Source organism: Panthera pardus, unplaced genomic scaffold, assembly GCF_024362965.1.
Source record: "Panthera pardus isolate Hobbes unplaced genomic scaffold, ASM2436296v1 HiC_scaffold_17, whole genome shotgun sequence".
NCBI classification, from domain to species: domain Eukaryota; kingdom Metazoa; phylum Chordata; class Mammalia; order Carnivora; family Felidae; genus Panthera; species Panthera pardus.
In genome coordinates, this window is record NW_026526732.1 from 114,832,006 (window position 1) to 114,845,758 (window position 13,753).

Here is a 13,753-nt window from a genome sequence, read left to right on the forward strand (position 1 = left end):
GGACCTGAACCATATGACAGGAGCATCAACGTGAACCTCCAGGGCAGAGACAGAAATGGCGGTGAGTGAGGGGCAGAGCGACAGGGGAGGCGGTCAGATAGTTGGGTGGGGGAGGCCCAGTGAAACGCTGTACCAAATGCTATGCTGTTCAGATCCCACTCTGCTTGCACAAGGACGGCACTGTGGGGTCAAGAGAACCCCTTCAACAGCAGCACAGCAGCACTGAGGCTAATTCTATTGAAAATGTACCCATATTTCTCTATTACTTGGTGTGAGTGCTTTTATACTTGCACGGATCTGGCTGGGGCTTTACTATTTCTAGACTTCATCCCGAGGCACCTCAAATCCTTTCAGAAAAAAGGTGAATACATTATAGGTACATATTCACACAGATCCAAAGGAATTCTCTCATTGTCTCCTTTAATTGATTGTATGTAAATAAACTAGGACAACCTGTCCTGTCATTACCATTCTAATTAAAAATACCAATACCAGACCAAAACTTCAAAATCACCTATACACCCTATCAACCTTTAAAAAAAAGAAAAAGGAAAAGGAAAAGGAAAAGAAAAAGAAAAAGAAAAAGAAAAAGAAAAAGAAAAAGAAAAAGAAAAAGAAAAAGAAAAAGAAAAAGAAAAAGAAAAAGAAAAAAAAGAACAAGAAAAAGAACAAGAAAAAGAAAAAAAGAAAAAAAAGAAAAAGAAAAAAAGCCTTTCTTTCTCTGTTAAGAACTATACTATAAAAAACTTCTCACTTTTACCATAAGGGGAGTCTGATTCAATAATCAGCATCTGATAGGTTAAAGGTCAATATGGACTTCTCTCTTGAAAAAAAAAACAAAAACAAAAACAAAAGGCATTTTTCTCCCAAAAGTTTTCTCCAAGTTGTGAAGGGAAAGTCCCTACCTCTATCCATGGTTTTGCAAGACAGCTCAATGTCCAAACCTCTGAAATGTGGGGAAGTCCATAGTAGTCACTAAACTAACCCTACTAGAAAGATCACTGAATTCACAAGCCTATGAACAAATTTGCTAATGAGATACACCAAAGAATGCTGGATACTACGTGTGGTTTAACTTTTTCAACAAAACCTTCTCATTTTCCGGCATAGTTTCATCTTCTTTCATCTCTTCATTGAGAAAAATTTCTCCCCGATGGCAGAAATAGTCCTTTCATCAGAAGTTGATATGGCAGCACATTCCACACATCACTAAAAGCGTATTTTCCACCTGAATGGTACCAGTGAGTGACTAACACTCAGTAAGACATAAAAACTACTAACAGACAGATAAGGCCAGGCTAGATGGATGCCAAGCAAAATTAGTATCAGTACCAGAAACTTCTTCCTCTTAAATCCAATGAAAATACCCCTAAAACTTTCTTTGGTGGAAAAAAACAACTCTTTCTGCAATTGTGACAAAACCCAACATGCTAAAAACACAACTGTACAGAGACACGTTATTTTGGACAATACTACGAAGTAAAAAATTACTTTTAAAGTGACACTAAAGTTAAAAAGAGGGCAATAATAGAACCAAAACACAAATACACATCAGAGATGTAAAACATCAGGTAATAAATAATGGTATATGTGTCATCGGCAGGATACTGGCCTCTCAAAGATGTCTACCTCCTAAGCCCCAGAACCTATGAACGTTACCTTCCCTGGAAAAGAGACTTTGCAGATGTGATGAGAGTAAGGATCTTGACATGGTGAGACTAACCTGGATTACCTAATATGGGCCCAATCTCTTCACAGGAGTCCTTCAAAGGTGAGAGTCTTCCCCTTCTGGGATAGAGGGAAAGGCAATGATAAAAAGGTAAGGGAGAGAAGTCACTACTGGCTTGAACCACGGAAGAATGGGCCACCAGTCACAAGTCCTTGCAAAAGGCAAGGAAAATGAGTTTCCTGCAGGGCCTCCAGAAAACAATGCAGCCGTATCAACACCCTGATTTTAGTCCAGTAAAATCCATGTCCAACTTCCAATCTCCAGGACTATAAAACAGTAAGTACACGTCGTGTTAAGCATTTTTGTGGTCATTTGTCATGTGGCATACAAAACTAATGCACTAATTAAGAGGCCAATAAGAGAGCAAGAAACATTTAAAGATAAATGCTGCAGGAAAAAGAGAACAATACAGAAAAAAATCGAGTTAAATGCATACCTTGTATTTAACATTCACTAGATGCTATACTAATAAGCACTGAAAGTAATGTAAAATACCTAAAAATCTAAAATAATAATAAACAAAGTCCTGGCCCTAAGGAGGGTCCATCAGAGTAAACTGCAAATAAACTAAAAAGCTGAATAAATCCTTTTCTTACTTTAAAAGAAGGGGTTTAAAAGAGACAGAAATACATACTTTATCAGACCTATTCTGAGATCCCGGGAATATACATTTTAAGTTTCAAACCTCCTTATCCACTCATCACTACTCCCACCCAAATTTTCAAGTTTCTACTATATCAAAACTTTTAAAGGCAATGGAAAGTGATAAAAAGACAAATCTTTCCCCCATGTTAAGAGATTTCCTACTGTTCAGTTGTAGAAGTCCTTTACATATTCTAGATACAAACTGTTTAGGAGAGCGTGTATTTGCAGATATTTTCTTCCAGTCTGTGGCCTTTTCATTTCCTTAACAACATCTTCTATGAAGCAAGAGTACTTAGTTTTGATAAAGTCCAATTTATCAATTTCTTTTCTTTCAGTCCTAAGAAACAGTTGTGTCCATGTCTGTGTGTGCCCGTGTGTGCCCGTGTGTGTCCGTGTGTGTGCACATGTGAGTATGCGTGTGCCTACCCAGGCATCCTAAGAAATAGTTTCCTAACTCAAGGTCACCAAAAAAGAGGGGCAGGTGGTAAAAGGTTTCAACACTTTACCAAAGATACAGCGATCGCAAATAATCACATGAAAATATGCTGAACATCATCACTCAACAGAGAGAAGCAAATTAAAACCACAATTAGCTACCACAGCTCACCCAGTACAACTGCTAAGATTGTAAGCAGGCAATGCCAACTTTTGGTCAGGATGCGAAGCAAGTCAACTGCTGCTACAAAACGAAAGGGTACAGCAGTTTTGGAAAATACTCTGGTAGTTTCTGGAAAGGCTGAGCAGATGTTTACCATATGACAAGGCAATACCATTCTGGGTATTTACCCGAGAGGGTGCAAACAGTGCCACACGCAGATCCGTGCATGAATGCTCACAGAAGCTTTATTTAATAGCCCAGAACTGTAAACAACACAAATTGCCTCCACTGGTGAGCAGATGAACTGTGCATCCATAAAGTGAAAAAATCCTACGTAACAAACACTAACGGACTAGTAATAATCACAGCAACAGGGATGAATACCGAAGGCATTACACTAAGTGAAAAAAGCAAGAAACAAAGTAACATGTAATTCCATTTCTAGGACGTTCTGAAAATGGCAAAACTGTAAGACAAATCAGAACCACGGTTGCCAAGGACCGTGGGTATGTGTGTTAGGTTGCGGGGTCGGGGGTTGACTACAAGAGGACACAGGGAACTTTCTGGTGCAATGGAAATGTTGTTTCTTAACTGTGATCGTGCTTACACAACAGAGTATGTTTGCCACACTTCATCAAAGATAAATTTCACTATATGTTAACTATGCCTCAATGAATCTGTCTTAAAGCAAGAAAGAGGACCAGTATAAATAACATACAAGAAGATAATGAACAAATAGCCAGTACAGGGCATAGAGAAACAACCACTCGATTATACCGCTTCGTTATAGTAAGTGTCACTTCTTCCAGGCTGTGCTACTGCTCAGTCTTTCCCTCCGGTCCTACCGGGTCTCACTTGAGCACTTCGTGCAATGCAAAGCCATTCTGTCCACCTTCACAGGGCCCTCTTTACTCCTCATCTGCATTCCTCCAAACTACACCTCTTAAACTACCCTCTCTGAATTACACTTCCTGCTAGTCCCCTGCCTTCCAGGCACCCGTAAGCCCACATGCTCTTCTTTAGATGTGTTGTGGCTTCTGCTAAAAGCCTTTTCTCCTCTCTCCATCCAATCACTACTCTTGGCTTTGAGGCCCAAGTGTAGGACGACTCCATCCAACGTGTGTCCCCACAGGGGACTTTATCGCCTCTGCGTATTCATCATGATTATTTGCGCCTCTCTTCAGATTTCACGGGTTTCAGGGGAAAGACATTTCATTCAGCTCTGTATCTCTAGCAAAGAGTTCTTGTTCCAGGCACAGTGTATGTTGCTCGATGTTGACTCTATTAGTTAAGTGAATTAAAAAAAAAAAAATTAAAGAAATAATAATAATAAAGCTAATACAGACAGAGCATTTACCAAGTGCCAGGCACCGTGCTCACCACATTACACGTATTAACAGGTTTAACCCTGACAAAACTCACAGTTAGGTTCTATTATTACCTCCCGTCTACAGGGGAGGAAACTGAGGCACAGAGAGGTGAAATCACTTGTACAAAGCCACATAGCTAATAAGTAAGTGGTGCATCAGGGATATGAATCTGTGCAATCTAGCTCCTGAATCCACGCTCTTAACTACTAATATGTGCTACTTTCTTAAAATATGTGAACGACCCAAGAATATACACACATACAGGAAAAACTACAAGAGGCCACAAAAGAAATGAAAACAAAGGCACAAACACGAATGGCCTTTTAAATTTACATGTCATTCTGGTATGATCCTGCCTTTTCAATAATTAAAGTTAAAAAAAAAAGCAATATAACAAGATGAAATACATCTTTGAAGCAGAGACAAACCAGAAGGACACAATTTCTCACGCTTTGCCCTCGATATCAATGCCGCTATTACCGTGACACTTTGCTCCACTCCATGAATTCATTTACCTTTTGCAATAAGATATAGGACAGAAATATTCGCAGATAGAGTCTCTTTCAAATGCTGCTGTATTTATACAGGCAATTTTCAAAATTAAAGTGTCCACATTGGAAATATTCATCGTGCTGTTTGACTTTTCAGTATTAGGGCAGGCTGACTGAAAAGATGTTTAAACCACTGCAAATCAACCTGGTTAATAGTCCCTGAGATAAGTGGACACCTGTGCTGAACAACATTTTTGTTCAGCTATCCAAAGAAAAGTGTGCACCTGCCTGCGGGGCTCACAGCTGGCAAATCAGGAAGTTTTGTCATTTACAAATTTTCAACATCAAGTTATATATCCTGCTATGAACTGCATGTTTCCAAATGTGATAACCTAAAATGCACATTTTATTTAGGATTTCTAGAGATAGTATACAACTACAAAGATAAGCCTAATGAATCAACACCACGTTCAAATGCAGTCCTTGTTTATTAATTAGCACGGAAAATCAACACAAAATGTACAGTTCTGTAAACATGCTCCCTCCTAAAAATTTCAAAACCAACCCTCCTAATAAACGTCACGCCTATAAATAATAACTGCAATAATGGAGAGATAACACTGCCTGAAGAAGAACTCAAGCAAATATTGTTTCATGTACCTATTCTTAACACAACTTCTAACTAACGGACACAAAGTATATTTCTCAAAGTACGCCTGAGCCTTACCAAGAGGTTCCCGACTAATCAATCTCCCTATGGTCTTAGGAACCCATCCCACCACATTCTCTTGGGGAAGAGACATTCTAGGCTCACACCAGTTATCCAAGAACTGAAACGTAGGCTCCAAGAGGGAAGTGATCTTTGATAATCGTACATGTGGCGGCATACCTGTTCCAGGTGCTGCCACATAATAGGCTCTCAGTAAGTACCTGCTGGAGAAAAATGATGGGGCGGCCCCTGCGATTTGAAAATCCTGGAATCCTGAAGTCTGCTCTTCTTTTTTTTTTTTTTTTTTTTTTTTACCAGATTTTAACAGAGCACAGTCTACTTTCTCTTGACTAATCTAAAAGAAACTTTCCTGACAATACATGAGCTGAAGACAAGGAAAGGAGCATTCAGTAGGTATCACAAGAGGGGCACTGCATGAAAACTCATTCCAAGGTGGATGGGCTAACCATAATTATTCCCCCCCAGGGGACAGAAAATTTTTCACTGTCAGGTAAAATGTTATTAAAAAGATCCTGATTCCATACAGGTTACCTGTAAATACATATATTCTAGATATAAAATATACATTTCATTTAATCATGCTATGAAACAAGTTTTGGTTACAAAAAAAAAAAGACTTTTTTATCTAAGACATGTATGTTTTCAAATCTGTTCTCTCTCCTCTCCCAATGTAAAAAAATTAGACATTTTTGTGCTCCAGAATGAGATCAGTTTAGAGGTTACTTCCACTGAAATCCATTCTTATGGACCCAGAGGTTGGTAGGTTTTGATATCTTCTGTTATCTTCTCTTCATTCACCACCACACAAATAATATTAACTACAACTAGATCGCTTCAGGAGACAGTAGGAGAGATGACAATAAAACACTCAGGGGTCAAACAACTGATAACTAAGTGCCCTCACTACATTGCTATCTCTGAGAACGAAAACAAATTAAATGCGCCATCTCTAAAGGGTGATACGGATGGAAATTCACACGTTACAACAGTAGTAATATCCTTTTTAAATATTACATATCTTCCTAACTGCTTACTCCATGAGTACTTGCAAACACGAGGATAACGTGCCCTTTTAATTCAGGTGTACAGTAAGTAGCTTGCTCACCCACTGATCCCCACCTAAAGGCAGCTTTTTATTTCAATCACTTGGTCGAAAGAATCAACACATCTTCCCTGTATTGCGTGGTGACACAGACAAATCCTAGCAGACGGCAAAGACACCTACTGCAGTTACAAGGCTTCTTTCTTCCCCTTCTATTAAAGCCCTTCCATCACAGATATTCTGTGAGGGGAATTTTGTTAAGGAATATCAGTTTTTGTTCGGTCTGTAAATCAACTGAGCAATACAATCCCAAACACCCTCAAAAACTAGTTTCCTGGGGCGCCTGGGTGGCGCAGTCGGTTAAGCGTCCGACTTCAGCCAGGTCATGATCTCGCGGTCTGTGAGTTCGAGCCCCGAGTCAGGCTCTGAGCTGATGGCTCGGAGCCTGGAGCCTGTTTCCGATTCTGTGTCTCCATCTCTCTCTGCCCCTCCCCCGTTCATGCTCTGTCTCTCTCTGTCCCAAAAATAAATAAAAAATGTTGAAAAAAAAAAAAAAAAAAAAAAACTAGTTTCCTATTGACTCAATGAACTTAAACATCTTCATATTTTTTTATACTTAGAATTTTTTTCTTAGTATAAATCAATTAATTCATTTCTTTATTTCAGTGAAACTCACTATCTCAGAAGGTTTCCATTTTTGTAGCAATTCTAACAATTATCTTCAGAAACAGGTCTTTTCAAACACCAGTTATAGATGATTTTGGTTTCCTACTCCAGATTTTTTAAAGTTTAGGTTCTATGGACAAGGTTTTTTTTTTTTTAATTTTATTTTAATTTTGTTTTCAATATATGAAATTTAGTGTCAAATTGGTTTCCATACAACACCCAGTGCTCATCCCAAAAGGTGCCCTCCTCAATACCCATCACCCACCCTCCTCTCCCGCCCTTCCACCATCAACCCTCAGTTTATGGACAAGGTTTTTATATACAGTCAGTTATGATACATGTTATATACATGCTGCCATTTAACAACTGCTCTAAAAATGATGTTTACAAAGAGTAATCGAATCTCATAGTTTCATTGGAACACTAACTACTGAAGACACAATTAACTTACAACTCAAACAGTGTCACTAATAGTGTGAACCCACTTTCGGAAACTTCTCACGATATACTGACTTGCAATTAAAATAAAAAGCCCTCTGTGGACATCGACATATGATGTATGCTTCCTAAAAATTAGAAAACCCTTACATCCAACAAGAATAGTTAAGTAAATGATGGCATATCCTTCAATAGAGTGCTAATGCAAGATTTAAAGTGGTTTAGTACATGTAATACCGAAGAGAGCACAAGATTTAAAATGGTTTAAAAGCTCATGGAGACATAAGGATAAAAATGGTTTGGAGATTACAGTAAGTCAAATGTGCACGAGTCTAAAGGTGGGGTGCCTGGCTGGCTCAGTCGGTAGAGCATGCAATTTTTGATCTCGGGGTCATGAGTTCAAGTCCCACGTTGGGCACAGAGCTTACATTAAAAAGAAACAGACGAGGGACACAATGAGGGGAAAAGAGTGAAGGGGATAAGCAAAGTTATACTTACTGTGTTTCAGGGATGGAATTATGAATATTCCTTGTATTCCCTTTTTAAAACATGTGACCTTATTTCTCCATTCTCATAAAGGAGCAAAATAAATAAGTCTTAAGAACTTCTGTGGTAATTAAACGCGATTAGGAAACAGAACGCAAAAGATACTGGACTAAATGGGGAGGAGGGAGACGTTAGTCGCCAAAGCCATGAGACGATATCACCCCTGAGATAATCTTCCCCATTGCTGGCACCGGGCATCCTCCCTTAGAATCCCCCCTACCTCCTACCATATTCTGAGCCCATCACTGCACACAGCGGAGTTCAGGAAAATGGTACCAAACTGTACACAGAGAAGAGGCTTTGTCATACTAAAGAAATTATGCTATTCCGATAACTGAATTCCTTGAGGTGAAATCTAAGAGGAATCCTATGTTTTTGCCACGTTCCATCTCCGAATCCGAATTCTAACGAGTTTCCTATTTCCCTAACACAGCAGGACTATGTTTATGGAGAAAGTTAGTCTGACCTGAAAACATAACTCGGGAGTCCATATTCATTTCATCCCTTAAACCAGGAGAAATCATAAAGTAAACAGACAAATGGTGAAAACAAACTAAACTTCTCAAACATTCAGGTTCTGTTTAACACGAGAATGTTTGCTCACAGATTATTAAATGTGCTAGTGGGGCAAGGACTCGACAGCAGAAAACAAGTTCATTACACTGAGAACACACTATAACAAGTTGTCCATAACGGGGCGCCTGGCTGGCTCAGCTGGCGGAGCGTGCGGTTCTTAATCTCGGGGTTATAAGCTCGAGCCCCACATTGGTATGGAGATTACTTAAAAAAATAAAATCTTAAAAGAAAACAAAACTTGTCAGTAGTATATGAAATAAATAAAAATCCAATAAACCTCATTCCAGGTGCCAATTATTCATGTGATTTTTTTATGCGCATACTGAATTTTTATATTTCTTTAAAAAATCAACAAAGCCTACTTTAAAAGAAGATTGCTGAGCAGGTTGAGTACAGCCCTTGGAGGGTGGTGAGGAGGACGAAGTACCACCATGTGGTCACAAATACCGACTGAAGGCCAGCTACCTTTGGGCCTTTTGTGAACAGTGATGGCCACAAAGAATGAGAGAGGGAACAGACAGGAAGTGTCCTGACTTCACAATGCTAAGTGCCCCACAGGGAAGAAGGCATGCCAATGACCAAAATACATAGGAAGATTCTTTCCTTCAGCTGGTCACCAAGCACTTATTGAGTGCCTACTGTATGTCAGGCATCATGGGAAAGGCTGGAGTAACATGGTTAGAGTTTTAAAAAAGACTGAAAAGCTGTCCTGTAATGTTAATGATTTAAGTAGAAAGGTGGCCTTAATCAAAAAATTCTCAGAGTCAAGGTAAAATCACAACTCTGTGGAATGCTGCGATGAGAGAGCAGATGACAGGTAACCGCACAGTGAGCTGCGACCCAGGAACTGAGGCACAGGATTGCGGAAGGCCGCGCAGGGGTCAGAGGAGGCTGAACGGAACGAATCATGTTGCAGTCATGATGTGAGAGGGACCAGAAGTGGGGCGTTCCAGAAAAAGGCATCCGTGTGCTGGAGGGATGACACATGGGTCCGTGGGATGGGAAAACTACAATGATACGTACACCATGGCAAAACGCAGCACGGGACAGGCAGACAAAGGCCAGGGGTTAGTAATGGACCTAAATCCCATCCTATGGCTTCGTAACGTTTGGTGTTTTCAACAAGAAAATCTGGAACATTCTTTTGTGCTAAGGTGAAAAAGTTACACAGACATGACAAAATTTCAGCGGCAACAGGGGAAGTGTGTTGACAGATAGTCGGATGCATAACAGAGCTTGTCAATAACACAGAAAGAGCAAATCAAATGTGGGCCTATCACGTGTTTCAACAACCTAGGATTTTCTGTCCTCCCCATCAGGTACAAGCTTACCCCGATGATACTCAGTCCTTTAAGGTAGTCCTGCCGAGGCTGGGCTTGAGGAACACATCCAGCTAGCACAATTTTCTTGTTCTCCTCTTGAGCTTTTCTAGAAAGATGAAGAGAAAAACAGTGTCGTTCTTTTGCTCACAAGTATACCCTTGGAAACCGATGTAAGTGCGTATAAGTTCTCCAAATCATAAGAAGCCATTCTACCAAGAAGCTGGATTTTCTTACAACCGCTGCAAGAAAACACTGTAAGACTTCTGAACTGTGCATCCATTGATCACACCATTAAAGGACACAACAGCACTCCAACCTGATAATGTCTTTCATTACCGTCCCAATACAAAACCAAAAAATGTACTTCCACAGAATTCTCAAGGATATAAAGCACTCTTACAAACCACACTTTCTAGGGGCCCCTGGGCGGCGTGGTCATTTGAGCTTCTGACTCTTAATCTCGGTTCAGGTCATGATCTCACGGTCCGTGAGTCTGAACCTCACATTGGGCTCTGGGCTGCTTAGGATTCTCTCTTCTCTCTGCCCCTCCCCCGTTTGTTCTCCCTCCCTCCCTCTCTCTAAAAATTAACAAACTTAAAAAAACACACTTTCTAGATAGACAAGTTAGCCATTCAAATAAGTTATTTTAATTACTAATGAAAATGTACCTAAAACTCATTCTATAACTTCTCAGTCTTTTGATCAGTATAAAAATAAAATATACTTTTAAAAAAATCAAACAAAAGTTAAAGAAATAGAAGGTATAATACCCTTTCTATCCTGGGAATTCATATATCTCCCAGTTTTGTTCCCTGGAGACTTATGCATAAGCTTAAGTGCTTATGCTAACTTATGCTAACAACATATGTACATATACATGTGGATGGACAGATAGACATCTTTGAATATTTGAGAAAGTGTTCCACGATTATGGAAACATAAATGTGAAATCTATGCTAATTATTTCCCTAGAATAAATTCCAGAGAGTAGAAACGCCGATTCAAAGGCATACATTTCCAGTTATGAAGCATTTCTTTACTTAGAAGAAGGTTGGGATATATTTTATGCATCTGTGTTACTCATTTATCTCACATGCGTGTATACAGCAAACACTGACTATGTGCTAGAAAACAGTGGAAAACAGTGGTGAACCCAGCAACGGGTATCTTTTCCTAGAAACTATGCATGTCCTTTGCCCAATTAAAATTACATTTTCAAGTCTTTAATTCTTTTTCAAGTGTGTGGGTTTTGTAATATAGTGATGCTTTGTTCCTTTTTTTTTTTTTCCTTTTTGCCACATGCTTGGGTACTACGCTTTATACACCAAACTGTCTTCCTGGCCGCCCCCTGGCAATCTCTGTTTCTAAAAACCATTTGAGGAAGTTAAGGGTATCAGCAGCCCAGTTTCGGGAACATACCACTGTGAAGTGAAAAGTCTCTACACCTGGCACATTGTTTTGTTTTTCTCAACTTTTTCCAGAGAACAAACTCAGAACAGGAGGCCCCCCAAAAAACCCTGGGATTAACAGAACCAGCTATCTGGAATTGACAGCCACATCAAAACCTTCCAGGAGGAATGCAGGGAATGACTGAATGAACGGATAAGCAGAGTGTAAAAGACTATTCTAACATCATCTGTAAGGGTTTCACTTCAATAACTTATTAGAGTGCTTTGGTATAATTTTTCCTCTTGGAATCCTGGGGGTGGGGCTGGGGGGAACGTGTTAACGGAATCAAAAAAATCTGAGTTTGGTAGATTGCTTACCACATCCATGAGAATTCCTGCCTGGCTCTGCCTGCTGCTTCTACTTGTGTTTATCAGCACCATACACATCACCGCACACAAACAGTTTTCTTGCGGTAAATGTGAAATACCTTATCAGACGAAAAAAATCTTTCCATTTACATTAACAATCTACATGAGGAAGTGACATCTGGTTTCCTCAAGAATTCCCTCTAACACCCAGAATCACTGCAAACATCCAAGGGAGTCTGTGAGGTCACCAATAATTACATTCAAATTAGAAGGCCTGCCTCCTATAATGTGACTCAATTACTTAATTATTAAGCACGCCTAAGACATGACGTTGAGAGTTTAAGGGAACACATGCACTTTGCACTCAACAAGCTTCTGGTTTATAACGGATGAGACGTAAAAGGACATCAACAACACAGCATCAAATAAAATGCCACTGGTGAAGAAAGAGGCACAGGCTATACATATATGTACCAGGGAGGGAAAAGGAATATGCAGACAGAAACAGACAGTACACTTCCAAACAAACTTGAGGGGGTTTTTAGGGCAGACGGTAGGAGAAGGTGGAAAATGGAGACAGAGCCCAAGGCGGTTGTTCCCGCATGGACGAAGACAAGACCGTCAGAGGAAAGTGTTACACTACAGAATTCCTGTATGAGGGAGACTGGCAAAGCTTATATTATGGAAGGAACCTTAAGAGAGAGGCTGGGGAGTTTCTATTGAAGCTAGTGGGAATGGGGAAGTGTTCTGGTGGCAGAGCGGACAAAGACTGGCACCAAATCTTAGGAACATCACGCTGATGGCAAGACATAAAATGAAACATAAGGGGAGAAGGAGCCAAGAGGTGGGGAAATTTATTTAATACTCTAGGCTAAAGGATGTGAGGACCTGAATGCAGGTGAAAGATCTGAAAAAAGAAAGATTAAAGGAAAGGAGATGGGTTTTCCTCTTAAATATATTTGGGGAAAACCCAAGGAGGAATCCAAAGTGATGCCAAGGTTTTGAGTCTAAGAGGGATCAGCAAACATCTTATATAAAGAGCTAGAGAGTAAATACCTTAGCCTTTGCTACTCACAGGTCTCTGTTGGAAGAGTCTCAACTCTGCCACCTTAATGTAAAAGCAATCATATATAACATTACGTGTGTGTGTGTGTGTGTGTGTGTGTGTGTGTGTGTGTGTCTGTTCCAATAAAGCTTCATTTACAAAAATAGGAAGCAGGTCAGATTTGGCCCAAAGAAGCAGCTGGCTGAGTACTGGAACAGAAAGCAACAAATTCACACAGGACACACTTAATCTGAGGTTCCACGAATGCCTATCAGGTTTCCAGACGTTCAAGTCAGCCAGCTGGGAATGAAGCTAATGTGACGGTTGGTAACCCTGGATAGAATAGTCCCGAAACGTGTGGAGACAATCTGGTTGAGTACAAAACTTTAAGGCTCTTTAGAGCTATAGAAACATTTCCACAGGATAAAAATACTAGTGTGTAAAACAAAAAGGAGGTAACATCACCACCAACACCTATACTTTAACAATAATCATCAGGATCAGCACTTACACGGCATTCCCCCGGCACTTCATCAGGTTAACCATTATGCAGTTAGCTCCGTAACATTTGAAAACCGTACAGCCAATATGTACAACAATCCAGGGAAAATGTTCCAGTGACATTATAAACACTAAACCAGGTCATAAAACAGTCCAAGGCTGATTTTCAGGGAGTAAGCACAACACCAGAAAATTAAGAGGAAAAGTTCAAAACAGAGATGTTTGAACAAGTGATTTATTTAGAATATTATTTCATGCTTTTATTGAATTTGGACTTAAAATGCTAGGGTAGACCAG

At 39.8% G+C, this 13,753-nt stretch overlaps 1 protein-coding gene across 8 annotated transcripts in view; it reads right to left on the bottom strand.

Moving 5' to 3' along the window:
• CDKAL1 (CDK5 regulatory subunit associated protein 1 like 1) overlaps nt 1-13,753 on the bottom strand; it is a 706,407-nt gene that overhangs the window by 519,759 nt on the left and 172,895 nt on the right. For all 8 annotated transcript variants that reach the window (XM_019425254.2, XM_019425255.2, XM_019425256.2 and 5 more), the window contains one exon: nt 10,163-10,259. In XM_019425254.2, the coding sequence (XP_019280799.2) occupies nt 10,163-10,259 (97 nt within the window). The remainder of the gene's footprint in view (nt 1-10,162; nt 10,260-13,753) is intronic.